The 16103-nt window shown below is 34.2% G+C and overlaps 1 protein-coding gene across 1 annotated transcript in view; it reads right to left on the bottom strand.

The window, feature by feature from the left end:
• TrpA1 (Transient receptor potential cation channel A1) overlaps positions 1-16103 on the bottom strand; it is a 67469-nt gene that overhangs the window by 27863 nt on the left and 23503 nt on the right. Inside the window, exons 8-12 of the mRNA XM_076479068.1 lie at positions 12128-12328; positions 4553-4728; positions 3845-4009; positions 2530-2644; positions 1255-1424 (exon numbers count right to left, since the gene is read on the bottom strand). Of these exons, the coding sequence (XP_076335183.1) occupies positions 1255-1424; positions 2530-2644; positions 3845-4009; positions 4553-4728; positions 12128-12328 (827 nt within the window). The remainder of the gene's footprint in view (positions 1-1254; positions 1425-2529; positions 2645-3844; positions 4010-4552; positions 4729-12127; positions 12329-16103) is intronic.

Below are 16103 nucleotides of genomic sequence, written 5' to 3'. Positions count from 1 at the left end.
AGGACATGTTGAAATGGACAAAGAGAGGAAGAAAGGTTGTGCAGAAAGAGAAGTGGAAACACAGATGTTAAGAAACTGCAACGTTACTTTGTTATGGTTGTGCTAACTGATGTTAATAAATAAAAAACAAGCAATTGAACAGTTTGGAGTAGACACTTTGGTACACCAGCAAGAAATGACAAATAATATATTTCGTTAAACTTCAGGCTGACCTCGGTTTGGTAATACTGAAGAAAATAGAAAACAAATGCAACATTTGATCCAACAGAAACCATCTTTGAATGAAACCACGCAGATTATTCACCAGAAAACGTGGCCACTAAAGACCAGTAAACCATATTAGGTGGTTAATGTTCTTTGGAAACAATACATTCCAAGAAATCCTGCGATATATACCATCAAACTTCGGGTCTATTTGTGATAATGGCATTAATACGCGAGTGTGTACAGGAAGCAAAGAAGGAAAGCCAACCAGAAATAACTAAAGAAAGCAAACTGTAATCTGTAAGTTAAACAGTGAACATAGTATAACTTGTGATAATTTCTTTAGAAGTTCCACGTCTTCTAAGAAGTTACTGGACATAAATCTAACAATAGGTTACAAAAGGGAAAAAAATAAAGTTGAACTTCCATCTGACACGATCTTCATCAAGGGAAGCGAGGTTCCTGATGTTCAAAGCACTGCTGTTAAATATTACTCATCATTAGCCAGGGATGATAACAATATAGTAAGAAAAGGCCAGTGATGAACTTAAATTACAATAATACCAGATGCGGAGTGGATGGTACTGACAAAATGATATGGAACTATACAGCTCAGAGACAAACAATGTTGCCGTTTTCTACAACGTCTTAAATATATATTTTTTACATGCTTTGTTCCGTCGACCCCGATTGTAATAAAGGAATACCCCATAATAAACGCCTCATTGAATAAAACAAAAAAGTATAACGTTGTTTTCCAACATCTGCAAAGTTAGGGACTAGCGTTACAATAAACATAACAATTGCAAGGTATTCCCTTGACGAAAAATAAAAAAAAAACGCTCGTTTCTACAGTAGTATGCTATTGGTCGAATAGATATAATCAATTTCAAACCTAACCAATGAACAGGAATTTATTTCTTGATCTTGAAACTGTGCCTTCAAAATGTACGTTAGATAATTTATTTGAATACATATATATGTGTGTTAAAAGAAGAATATTAAATGTTAAAATTAATGTGATACTTGCTAAAACCATAAATGACCTACCGAGTTTCATGTGTGACCATTACCATAGCAACCTCACTGTGCTTGAAATAAAGAACGAAGTCAATAGGGGTCATGTCCTGGTTGTTTCTTAGTATTCCACAATCAAGAGTTAGCAAGAGTTTCGCTGACTCAGGTTTATTATTCATTACTGCCAAATGAAGTGCAGTATTCTAGATCAAAATTTGAAAACGTAAAACGAATGTTAAATTGATTTCATGTATTTTAATAAAAAAACATTCAAATATTTACATGGCAGGATATTTTTCCCTAGGTTTAGTTCACGCGTCTGATAGCTCAGAGTGATATGTTTAAGCTGCTTTGCGAAAGTGAAACTTAATGACATAAAGAAAACAATTTTGCTACTAAACGAGGCAATAAAAAATTGTACTTGTTTTTATTTTCTGCTTGTTTTAACACTGCGCCAACCTTTCAAGATGTTTAGAAATAGCACTATTTTAGTTTCAAATGACTAATGGATAGGTATTAAGTTTAAACAGCAATAAACCACAGTTTTACATTTCACCAAAATATGTTTGCACAAAATATCAAGAGCTTATATTTAGCATCTATTGATTTGTAACGCACAGACTGATTCTGGGTGACTTTTAAATAAACGTAACAAAGAAATAAATTTATGTGGGCGAAAACAGTAATAATCTACATTGTTTACAACTCATACATAAAACATTTAGGTCTAAAGATATTTATAAAAACATAATGTCCTTGGCAATATACAATACCACAATGAGGAAAAAAAAATACCATTGTACCTTTCACAAATACATCATTTACTATGACCGTGGTTTCACCAATAACCTAATTATATCTTTACTGACAAAACTATGGTCGTAATAAGTAATGTATTTGTGAAACATACAGTTGTATTGTTTGTTCTCAATTCTGTAATTATGGAGTTTCACCAAGGACCGGCGGTCTCATGTATCAGTTATATATATATACATAATACGATTTACAAAACTCAAAATATAAAAACCAAATGTTAGCTGGTAATAAAAAAATCATTTCTCACGTGTCAACAAAAATGTCTGAAAAACGTTGACAGAAAAAAAAACATACACAGTTTTTATATGAATACCCCATCAGATTTTATGTCGAGAAAAATCATTTCGTCGATAAGAAAAATATAAAACCAAATGTTACTAAGAAACACACAAAACATTTGTCGCTAAGAGACACAAAACACTTATCCATAAAGCTTCTTAAAAGAGTTCTATATAAAAATAACATTTACAATTTTTGTTGCTAGGTGCTCACCCCATCTCGGTCCATTTGGTCCAGAAGGTGAGAGTGGAATGACAGCAGCTGTTCTATTGTTTGGGTATGTCCATTCATTGCAGCATAATGCATTGGAGTTCTGCCTTTGTGATCTCTGGAGAGTAGAACAGATTGTAACTAACCTACACAAAGTGTTTGTGCGGGTTCTACGTTTAGTCTCTCTTATCAAAGGATCGTCACATTTTAAAATATCGTGAAAACCCAATCATACAGATTTTAGCGCTCTATTATATCAGCTTGAAGAGCATTGTATAGTTTCATTCAATCTAAACGTTGTGGGTGGTTCAAACACTCAATCTTTCATAGCTTGTTTTGCTTTTGTATCGTTATTGGAGAAACTATGTTTAAAACTAAATAAACTTTACTTGCAATATCTGATTTTCTATAGCATGTTTATTTTCTCTGTAGTACGTCTTTAGGCTGATAACTCACATTAAAGAACAAACAATCTGGAGTTAGGTTTAATAATATTGGTAGCGACTAATAATCAGATTCAATTTGGGCCCCCAGGTCGCCCCCCAGTGGCTCAGCGGTATGTCTGCGAACTTACAACGCTAAATCCGGGTTTCGATACCCGTGGTGGGCAGAACACAGATAGCCAATTGTGTAGCTTTGTGCTTAATTTAAAACAACAACAACAAGCCCCCCGGGTCAAGGAACTGAACGCTTTAATAGAAAATACCTCTATGGGATAGGGTTAGAAAGACAATGCAGGCTGTATTTCTATAAGATTATGCTGACCAAATAAGAACCTCTCCAGTTTATGATCTGACAGCTTTGCTTATAGTAAACTATTCCCCATATTTCATACACGACAATCACCTTGTAATGTTAAATCGTTTAGCAAAATCACGTGTACAGGATTTTACCATGCAAGTCAGAACTAATACAAGGGTAGAAAGGGAATTTTGGCTTTCACAGCCATGTTATCTGACAAATAAATTATCTCGTAAGCTGTTCCTACTCTTGTTACAATGATACTATGAATATAAAGCATAAGAAATATTGCGTTAACAAGCGTCGTATCTTATTTGTTTTAAAAGTTTGAATGTTTTTACATTAATTGACTGTTATTAGGCCACATATTAAAAAAAACCTGAAGACGCTTGTAAACATTGTGAGCGTTTTTTTGTTAAGTAAACAACAACGCAGGAGAAAATAAAACTGATATTTTGTGTTACTCTGCTTATTGTCGAAATGTTGAATCTAAAGAATTAATATTTTCATGATATTTATTTTATGAATCAAGCACTAGGTGGATACAAACGTCCTTGAATTGACCCAGTATGTTCACCTGTGAAGTAAAGCTCCTTTCACGAGTAACAAATACACAACTCTTGTATGACCATTTTCAGATGCAATGTGCAACGGTGTCTTTCCTTCCCCGTCCATCTCATTAATAATCAAAGTCCCTCGATTACTTTCCAGCAGGTGGCGCACTGTATTGTAACGCCCATACCTATTAAAGACCAGAGGAAAATAAAAAATCAATCAATTTTGAGCGAAGTAGCTCCACTGGTTCAGTTATTTAATAAAGAGAGAGATAAAATAGTCCGGTACTTTCAAACGGAACGCTTAGAATTTGAAAGTGTTTTAAGTATTTAGTTTTATATTGACAATATAATACTTTTAACATAGAACGAAAACGACAAGTATTCGCTTGGTATCTTATGGTTGCATATGGCATTAATACAGAGTTGTCACGAATAAAATCACCAATCTATATAATATTTAAAAGTGTGTAAGACCTGGTAACGATATTCTATTCAATTTAGTAATTTACCTGATGTAACTGAACATATATAACACTACTTAAGTCATTCATAAAACTTGTGTGTAACATCCGATTTGCAAAACTGAAACTCTCTCAACCTCACAAAGTCTGCGTGCTATGTTTATGTACTGTTCAAATATCTGTATCATTAACCTGAAACGTAATTATATTAGACAACACTAGTATACAGCTATGAGGTAATTAAACTTTCGTCCTGCGCATGTCTACCTGGCAGCAAAGTGTAGGGGCGACTGATTGTCATTATTCTTCAGGTTGACCACTGCCCCCAGCTGCAGGAGACTTCGAATTGTTTTCAGATGTCCTTTCCTCGAAGCGTAGTGCATCGGAGTACAACCGTAAATGTCTCTTTCGTTCATCAAACTGGCGATGCTCGAACCTTGGTGCTGGTGAAATAATATTGGATAAAACCTATTATTTTCATCGAAAGCCGGGTATGTTGCTAAACTTTTCATAACACAAAGTTCTAACAGAGTTATAGCACTGATAACTAGAGTTTATTTGGACAGTCGTATCTAAATGGGTGTAATTTAGCGGTCTGGGTCAAATAACACAAGTAATATAAACACCAGTTTAATTGATATTAATATGAAATAATTTATTATAAAAGTGACTCTAAGAATATTGAAAAAAGTACACATGACTAAACCAATATTAGAATGAAGAAAATGTAGAAAATATATCAAACTTAGACAGAGTGTTGAATTACACTTTTAAAACTAAATGTTACTTACACTTTTATCCCAAATACTTCTAGTTGTAATGCCTAAAAGTGGAATATTTATGTACTAAACCAAAAAAAAAAAAATTCTTCTTATAATAAAATAACTATATCCCAAAATACTACAAACGACAGTATGTGTGAAAGAATAAAGTAGATGAATCAGACAAAAGTACTCAATAAAAATAGTGTTTTATTCATTTGTTTGTTTGTTTTTAATTTCGCACAAAGCTACACTAGGACTATCTGCGCTAGCCATCCGTAATTTAGCAGTGTAAGACTAGAGGGAAGTCACATAGTCACCATCAGCCACCGCAAACTCTTGGGCTACTCTTTTACCAACGAATAATGGGATTGACCATCACATTATAACGTATCCATGGCTAAAAGAGTGAGCATGTTGGGTGTAACGGAGATTCGAACACCGAATCCTCGTATTACAAGTCAAACTCCTTAATCACCTGGCCATGCAGTGCCACGTGTTGTTAATACCAAACAACTTCTGAGATTAACTCATACTTTATAAAAACGTTTGTTTTTAGAGCCAGTTTTGACATTGGAACTACTTTCAACATTGTTTATTGTGCTCAGCAATGAGACTGTAGTTTCACACTATTACATATTCCACAATAGCCACTGTAACAGGCGACATTAATAAACACTTAGCAACATTTCCACAAACATATCAAAAGTAGAAATGTTTTTGTTACTACATTAGATAGAACTTGACACTCATTGGAGCGAGTCAGATTGTTTTGTTATGGTTTCAGTTTTTTGTCAGCCATTTTTTCATGAAAACAACAGTTGATTTCGAAATGTAACTGCAAGTTTGCAAACTTGTAGTTTGTTAGCCTTCTGAATTTTACCTAAAGCTACCTATGCTAGCCGTCCCTAATTTCGCAGTGTAAGACTAGAGGGAAGACAGATAGTCATTACCATCTTTGGGTTACTCTTTTACCAACAAACAGTTGGATTGACCATCATATTATATAACGACCACACGTGTTTGGTGTGACGAGGAATCGAACCCGCAATCGTCAGATTACGAGTCGTACGTCTTAACCAACTGGCCATGCCGGGCCGTATTATTTAGAAATATGACCGTTCGAAGTTCAAAGGGAATAATAACTTATATGAAAGTCATACTACAATTAGATAGAATAACGTTGTTTAGCAATACAATTTATGATGGCAAAGTAAAGAAAATAACAACTCATAGAAAAGGAGATACAATTTATAAATTTTGTATGAAAAAATTTAAAATCTCCGAGGTAACAACGCTTTAGTAAACTATTGTAGGACCAAGACTTTGCAACTATACCCATTTTAATTAATTATTAATTATATATTTTGTGCACTTTAGTAATTTGATCAACAGTTCGTAGTTGCGTTAACTTTCTCTACTTAAAAACTTTCGCCATTACTTTTATACAATGATATAATATAGCAATTATCTAACCTACTAGAAGTACGTAATAAAAATGTAAATGTTTTGAGAGGAATTATAACTTAGATTTCTCTGTTCTCTATTGAAAAAATAAATTGTAGAAAAATCATTCGTAAGGTATGCCATCTCCTTAGCGCCATCTGATATATACCGATGAAACTACTGTTGTTAGATATTAATATTTTTGTACTCAACCCCTGATTGAGGCATGAACTTATCAGGCTGAAGTCCAGGGCTTCACACTAATTAGGAATTCTCAAGCTATGACTATAAATGTATTGCACGATATGTAAGTTGAAAAGCCTAGGGCCAATAAAACCTATAATCCGCCCTTGCTTGTACAACAGCAGTAATCAGAACGTCGAATACATTATGATATTCCTTTACTAAATATTATCTACTATTAGTCTATCTAAACACCCTTCAGTTATTGTTCCCTTTGCCTTAGGCTGACTCAACAGTAATCTCCGTAACTTACACTGTTTAAAATCCAGTTTGGTACAATAGAGGGTACAGCGAATACAGTCAGTCCCTTGGGTAGCTAAGCGCTTAAACACAAAGAGACGTGATTGTTCCCTTGGTGACACATCTAGTTTGTTGTAATATTTAATACGTTCACGTTACATGCTGAAACAATGCGAACAAGATCTCAAACTATTTTACTAAAACAGAGGATGGACACAAGTGTGTTTGTTTATTTTTGAATATTGCGCAAAGCTGTAGAAGGGCTATCTGCGCTAGCCATCCCTAATGTAGCAGTGTAAGACTAGAGGGAAGGCAGCTAGTCATCAACACCCACCACCAACTCTTGGGCTACTCTTTTACCAACGAATAGTGGGATTGAACGTCATATAATAACCCCCCCACGGCTGAAATGGCAAGCACGTTTGATGCGACGTGAATTCGAAACCCGCGACCGTAAGATTACGTGTCGAACGCCTTAACCCATCTGGCCATCTTTTTAAATGTGTCAACTTTAGATTAATAAACTAATGCAGATATTTATATAAGTTTAATAATTTGTTAAATAAATTATTTTACGTTTCGAAGTAACATAAACTGAGGTTAACGTTACTGAAAGGAGTGAAGGGTATTTTATCAATTCAGATAAATATTCCAGAAAGCTTTCGACTAGGTTATTAACAATAGCCCGTTTTTCAACAAAGGCTTTCTAGTGGTACAGCGAGTCAGATTGTTTTGTTATGGTTTCAGTTTTTTGTCAGCCATTTTTTCATGAAAACAACAGTTGATTTCGAAATGTAACTGCAAGTTTGCAAACTTGTAGTTTGTTAGCCTTCTGAATTTTACCTAAAGCTACCTATGCTAGCCGTCCCTAATTTCGCAGTGTAAGACTAGAGGGAAGACAGATAGTCATTACCATCTTTGGGTTACTCTTTTACCAACGAACAGTTGGATTGACCATCATATGAATATGATGTAATTTTACTAGCGTACAACGCTAGAAACCGGGTTTCGATATCCATGGTGGGTAGAGCACAGATAGCCCATTATGCAACTTTGTGTTTATTTGTCAAATAAACAAACAAAAAACTTTCTATAAAGTACCGATGAAACGAAAATAATTATTTCATATGTCGACAGAGGGCGCTAGAAACAGAAAATGTGGATAAAGGTTATTGAAATTTTTTAAAACTGGGTACAGGTGTAAGACCAGAATTTAAGGAATCGTATCATATTCATTCTTGAAATATTCCACAAATTGCACAATGGGCCATCTATGCTCTACATACTTGGTATCCAAATCCAATTTTAAACGTCATAAGCCATCATACTCACCTCTGTGTCATGGGGGGGACTAAAATATGTTTAAATAGAGAAGAAAAACGGATTTTTGTCACTAAAAATATATTTCGCCTTGCTGCGTTAGCAAGAAGTAAAACTCCTACTGGTCACTGAAGAAAATACCAGGATCATTTTTGTGGCACTAAAAGTATTTTCTACTTAAAAAATGGTATCTATTATTTCTATTAATAATGTTTAAACCTCAATCCAGTTAAATTTTGTAAAGTAAAAGTTCTGTTGTTCAAAAAGTGATACATAGTTAACCAATCAAATCACTCATGTGTTTAAATATTGATCTAAGAACACTTAAGAACATCGTGTTAAAAATCAATATATTTCAGACGCCGTGTTTTATCCATTCCATCTTGTCTTCTCGAAACCGAAAACGTAAGACCAGGTTCGTTGGCGTAAATAATATTTTTGATGGCCTGGCATGAGCAGGTGGCTAAGGCACTCTACCCGTAGTCTTTGAGTCGCGGGTTCGAATTCCCATTACACCAAACATTCTCGTCCTTTCAGCTGTGGGGGCGTAATAATGTGATGGTCAATCGCACTATTCATTGGTAAAAGAGTAGCTCAAGAGTTGGCGGTGGGTGGCGATGACTAGCTATCTTCCCTCTTGTCTTACACTGCTAAATTAGGAACGGCTAGATAGCCCTCGTGTAGCTTTGCGTGAAATTCAAAACAAACTAATAACACTTTTGTTTAGTTTTGAAAGTTGTGATGTATTAACTAAGCCAAACTAAAACAATTAAATAAATAAATTAAAGAAACATCAGCCCTCATAATTCATATACCTATCAAGCCTTCTTTTAAACTCTCTCAGATCTACTGCCTCCACAACATCCGAAGGCAACCAATTTTAAAAGCAATTATTTTATTTCAAAAACATACTTGTCACAGTTGAAGACGGCTTCTACCTTGCATAAATCTATATTTGTGTCTCCTAGTTGTATAATTCTCGCTGTAAGCACTATCAATTTCATTTACAATTTTAAACATTTCAACCAGGTATTCTTTATTGTTTGTTTGTTCTTTGGAATTTCGCGCAAAGCTGCACGAAGGCTATCTGTACTAGTTGTCCCTAATTTAGCAGTGGGAAGGCAGCTAGTCATCACCATCCACTGCCAACTCTTAGAATGCTATTTTATCAAAGAATAATGGGATTGATCGTCACATAATACACCACCCACGGCTGAACCCGTGGGTTCAACCTCCACTGAACCCTTTTTAAAAATTCAATGTATTTCTTAAGGTAAGGAGCCCAAAACTGAACACAATGCTCCAGATGTCATCTGACCAGTGGCCTATACAATGAAATTATAACTTTTTTAGACTTGTATTTAATATTTCTGTAGATACAACCTAAAATTCTATTTGCCTTACCACTAGCAACAGCATACTGCTTGAATGGCTTAAGAGACTGATCAATCATTACACTAAGATCCTTTCCTTTCATGACACTCTTAAGGTTATTCCCATCTAAATTATACATATAATTCAAATTATGATGACCCACATGCAATAACTTACATTTACAAAATTAAGAACCATTGACCATTTATTTTCCCAACTAACTAAATGATCTAAATCCTTTTGTAAATCAGCAGCATCCTCTTCACAGCCAACAATACCCAAGACCTTGATATCATTAGCAAATTTAAGTAATTTATTGACCAGTCCTTCATCTGTGTCATTAATGTAAATCAAAAAGAGCTATGGTCCTAAGACTGAGTCCTGAGGTACACCACTTGCAACATTAATCCAGTTTGACTGAGCTCCATATATACCAACCCTCTACTTTCTTCAATCAAGCCACTCTTCTGTTCCATTAGTTATCCACCACACCCATAGATGTAAGTTTCTTTACAAGCCTTTTATATGGCATTCTGTAAAATGCTTTCTGAAAAAACAAGTAGTCCAAACCTGCACCATTACTTTCATCTACATATGCAATAACATTTTCAAAGCATGTTAAAAGATTTGTAACAGTGGCGGCGCCAAAGGGGGGAGGCTTGAGCCCCCCAAAATGAGCAAGCCCCCTCTCAGGTCCCCCAATATTGTTACCTACATATATTCATAAAATATGGAAAACACAATCGTCGTTGTTGCTTAACAATTAACATCAAAGAGACATAGATCTGTAGAACTCAACGTCTTCATTAGGACGGAGTATGTGTCATGGGTCCCATAGCAACGTACTGAATACACTGAAACTCATGCGCTGTATTGCCGCTCCCTGTGTAATGCCATTCTATCTTCAGCTTTGACGAAGATTAGACAACTACGTTGATTTCAAGTTACAACAGATCATCAGGGATTTTACTTGATAAACCAAAGGTTTCACAGGTATTTACCCATTAATTTCATTTATCTTTTATTGAAAAGTAAAACATAGCATGCATGTATAAGTGTATTGTGTATAGGTCAAAACTATGAAGCATTTAGCCGGTGTTGTGTTCTCTGTGAGATCATTTTGCATTGTGTATCATCCATCCAAGATTGTACTGATGATTGAGGCATATACTTAAAATTGTGACTTACAATCCAATTAATGTTATACTTATTATCAGATAATAACCTTACATGTTAACTGACCAAATAATATTTCTAAACAATCCTAGAATGAATTTTGAAATTGTCATTGGATTATTTAGAAGTGCCTAATTTAATGTAATGTAGTAGTTACATCATTGTAACAGGTGCTTGTCACACTTATGATAATAAAAACAATATCACAATCACAGTTTGGCCTGTATGAATATTGCGATCTTATGAAGAAACCAGCCTTTCTGTGAAGGTCAACTGTAATTTAGACATTTTGTTTTGGTGCTACTATGACCATTCAATATCCAGACCGCGGGTTTGCTTTGTTCGAGCGCGACGAACGCCTTAAGCGTATGATCACCGAGCCGCCGACAATAGTGTACGCTATGCGTACGGCTAACGATCGGCTCAGCCCGATCGAGATTCAGACGCCAGCCGCACGCTACACCCTCCTCGCTCACTCCCATTAGCTACCCGCAGTTTTACAACATGACCTATTTGTAATAATGAATTATTAATCAGAGTGTGAGTGTCCAATGAAGACTGCATTGAAAACGCAGTTCAAAATAGCACACCTTTCTGAAATGTATCTTGGTATTTATATTATTATAATTTACCATCTATACTTCATATTGATGGCATTTTGGGAAACCCCTCTACAGTTTACCTCAGCCCCTCAAAGAAAATATCCTGGCGCCGCCACTGATTTGTAAGGTAAGATTTTCCCTTTATGAAACTACGTTGACTGCCCAATAAACTTCTAAACTGTGTTATATAACATTGTAAAATATCTTTCATCAGACTTGCCAAAATTTTTCCCACAACTGATGCCAGAACTAATAGGTCTGTAATTAATGGGACACCTTCCTTGGTAAAAGTACTTTTTAACAATTCAACTTTTGGAAATTACTTATTATTTGAATGAGCAAGTTTTTTTATGCAATGTTACAAATTCATTATTAGTATTTAACTTTTTAAAAACGAAATCATGAAATTAAAATCTCATTCTTTAAGAGGAAGTTCTTTTTGGTTTCTCTGACTCACTTCTTATCTTGCTTTGTCTTCCTTTCATTACAGTTTCTTACTTCTAAATATTCGTACCACTTACACTGACTAAAAAATATAACTTTAAAGCACGACGAAGTTGAGCTACCAATTCAATATACAATATAATATATTTAATACAATATAATATAATTCAATATATATTTCAATAATAATTCAATATAAAAGTTTTTTTTTTGTTAAATATGAATAAGCAACATACCTGATTGAGATAATTCCAGAAGTCGTCAAGAGACCCACCAGCAAGAACAATGTGGTGTAAAATATTACGATTCATATTATCCTTGGTTCCCATTTCTGCCCCTGATTGAAGCAAAACTTTCGTGACTTTCCAAGCGCTCCTAGCGGCTGCTAATAACAACACTGTTCTTCCTTCTTTGTCTACAGCATTGATGTCAGCTCCCTGTAAATCGAATTATTCTCTAAAAAAGAACAGGCAAGTAGGCATAACATACGTAATGTTGTCACTTGTCCCTTGCTTTCCTTTTGTTTGTCATTGCAAACTTCACATTGTCTCCCTCTGTAGTTTATTTCATATGTTCTCTCAAGAAAGTTAAATAATTCGACATGGACTTTGAAGACAAAAAATAAATGCGTGCCTTGAAATCTAGGGTCAGAATTGTTCCTTAAATTTGTTAGATATAGATAAAACATCAACATTTTAGTCAAGGCTTCAATGTTTGTTTCTCTGCGAAGATACACAATGGGATATTTGTACTATATCTACCACAAGGAATTGAAAGTCGGATTTTAGCGTTGTAAGTCTGTAAATTTACCACTGACCCCCTAGAGGACAGTTTATTTATTTATTTCCTCTTTAAAAATCATATTTTATATATGCGGGAATTTGATCAGTTATCTATCTCTCTTGATGCAAATCTATTCAATATGTATTAAACAAAAGTATGGAATATTCTGGGAGTGTCTTATGACAACCAATGGGCTGTGACATTTTTTATTACTAGAAAAAAATAAAGGAAGATTTGTAGATTCAATAAGACAACATTTACCGATCCACAGCCCAAAAAGATATTCACGATATTCTACTTAAGGATTACTAGGATAAATTTAATCAGACGTTAAGGATTACTAGGATAAATTTAATCAGTTAGGATAATTTCACAAGTTAAGGATTACTAGGATAAATTTAATCTTACGTTAGGATAATTTCACAAGTTAAGGATTACTAGGATAAATTTAATCTTACGTTAGGATAATTTCACAAGTTAAGGATTACTAGGATAAATTTAATCTTACGTTAGGATAATTTCACAAGTTAAGGATTACTAGGATAAATTTAATCTTACGTTAGGATAATTTCACAAGTTAAGGATTACTAGGATAAATTTAATCTTACGTTAGGATAATTTCACAAGTTAACGGCTATATACAATGCAAGCTTATTATTTGCAAAAACCATGTATTTTCAGAAACATAAATTTAAATTATGTTTGTTTGATTCTTTCTTGTCATTTGTTAATAACAAGTGAAATGTTTGGTCGACTTTATTTACTAGTAAACAGTAGCATGAACTGGATAGAGAGGAAATGTTACGCAACATTCAATTGTGAGGAATATGTTTGTTTTAGTTCGACTCGTAATCTGAGGGTCGCGTGTTCGAAACCCCGTCACACCAACTATGATCGTCCTTTCAATATAATTTGACGGTCAATCCCATTATTCGCTGGTAAAACAGTAGCCCAAGAGTTGGCGGTGGGTGGTGATGACTAGCGGCCTTTCCTCTAGTCTTGCACTGCTAAATTAGGGACGGCTAGCGCAGATAGCCCTCGTGTAGCTTTGCGCGAAATTAAAGAAACAAACAAACAAACAAAATGTTTGTTTTAACTTGGTTTCAGCAAATGTAAGCGTTGATTAAATATATGCTTAAAACTGTTTAATTTTTCTTTTTTCTCAGTTTATTTAGTTAGTTGCAAAATATGAAAGAGCACGATCCAACAACACTCTTCTAGAAACTTCCAAAATTAGAATCCAATCATAAGTACTAAGCTTCACACTACAATTTATATCTTTTGCTACAGATGAATTTCATACGCTACATGATATTGTAGAAGTTATGTTTTCTTTCCTATTATAATACTCATGGGAATGTGCTGACCAAACATTATTCTAAAATAAAGAATAGGAAATGAAAGATTTTACAAATAACTGATGTACACGAGGGCGATCTGTCCCTAGTTTATCAGTGTAACACTAGAGGGAAGGCAGCTAGTCATCACCACCCACCGCCAACTCTTGGGCTACTCTTTTACCAACGAATAACGGTATTGACCGTCACATTATAATGCCCCCATGGCTGAAAGGGCGAGCATGTTTGGTGCGACGGGGATTCGAACCAGCGACCCTCATATTACGAGCCGAACGCCTTAACCAGCTGACCATGCCAGGCCCTAGTGTTTATTTGTTTCATATATTATGAGTAATCCTGTAACCAACTTGGTCACATACCTATAGGAAATGTAAAAACGTGTTTAAAACGTGGATAAGATCGAAACTGACATCTATCAATAATTATAGGATTAATGTATTTAAATAAATTATTATATAGAAATATGCAAAAATAAACATCTACTTCTCATTGTCCAAATAACATGTTTATTTAAGTGAGAGTTTATTAAATTTTACCTTCAAATTGTGAATAAAGAGTGAAACGTTGTTTAGGAAAAACACGAATATTTTAAAATCATGTGTGTGTGATTTTTCTTATAGCAAAGCCACATCGGGCTATCTGCTGAGCCCACCAAGGGGAATAAAACCCCTGATTTTAGCGTTGTAAATCCGTAGACTTACCGCTGTACTAGCGGGTTGGGGCCAAAAATCATCTAACAAGTAAGATGGAACAATATTTAATAACCAAGCTGATAATCAGAAAACAATTTAAACATCTTTTTAAATAAACTTTTACAAAATAGGTTTGTTGTCATATGAATTAAATGGCCACAGAGGCTCACAGCTGTATGTTAAAAATAATTAAAATCTATTAATACGTTTTGATTAAAACCTACTCTTAATTAATAAGTTCTAATCATGCTTTATGGTTGCAACTAACAATAACGCTATGTAACACAAATTTTGGTCGTTAATAGTGTGTGTTATTTCTTAATTGCTTATGTTGTAAACGTACAGATTTACATGTATTTATACTAATGTTATACAAAAAAATGTTTAGAAGTGAGTAGTTTTTCGAGATTTGCGACTGTAATGTAAGTCACTTTTACGTATCAGCTCCCATCATGTTTTGGTTATACGCTCCCGGGTCACAAAAGCAAAGTTTGAAGAGAAAAAAAGGTCTTTTCCATTTACTTTAGGCATAAACAATTGGGAAATAATACTTTCTGCCCAGGAACAAGAAAAAGTAAAAATTTTGTTACATAGTGTTATTAACAAAATCCAAAGGAGTAAATATCTGCTTACCAGAACAACCTGATTTTTCTCCCCTATTGCATTAAAGAGAGTATAACCAACAAATGTTTGGTAATATGTTTTGCCTATCAACAATTCCTTCCTCTCTTAAAAAGTAGTTCGTCAATATGAAAACTTTCATCAGCTGCTTACCGTGTTTCTGTATGTATAACTGTTAATTTAAAATTACTAACTAATCTTAAATTATCCATTAAAGTTTGTTTTGTTTTCGCTTTATTAAAAATTATTCAAAATAACTTTAAAACATTCTTTAAAAACTATTTATTTAATTGTTTCTTATTCCATATTTAAAATATTTTTTTCGTTTTAAATAACTAGTTGAGTATTTACACTTTTACAAAGTTTTGTTGTCATGAATATAAAAAAATTGCATTAAAATTATTTTCAAACTAACATTTTTTCTTCGTTATCCATCACTAAGGGAAGTACTCTAAAAACTAAGTACATCAAGTGAGTACAGTAGCGAACGCTCTAATAAGCGCTTGCAACGCTAGCACCTAGAAACAATGCCTAGTGGATTTTACGACTTAGAACCAATACTACCACTAGCGGTATGAAACAATGAATTCAATCTGCGGTAGTTACCTACATCTTTTTAGATGTGGATAAATATTTATTCATAAAAACAAGACATATTAACGGTGAATGAAGAAGAACATCGATTAATATAAAAAAAAAATTGTCCTCCTCCATTTTCTCCGATAACTATCGTTCCCAGAGTTCATTTCGCATAGCTT

This window comes from Tachypleus tridentatus, chromosome 13 (assembly GCF_004210375.1).
Source record: "Tachypleus tridentatus isolate NWPU-2018 chromosome 13, ASM421037v1, whole genome shotgun sequence".
In the NCBI taxonomy this organism is placed as follows: domain Eukaryota; kingdom Metazoa; phylum Arthropoda; class Merostomata; order Xiphosura; family Limulidae; genus Tachypleus; species Tachypleus tridentatus.
The sequence above is the reverse complement of the archived record's forward strand: the minus strand, read 5'-3'. Positions and strand labels throughout refer to the sequence as shown.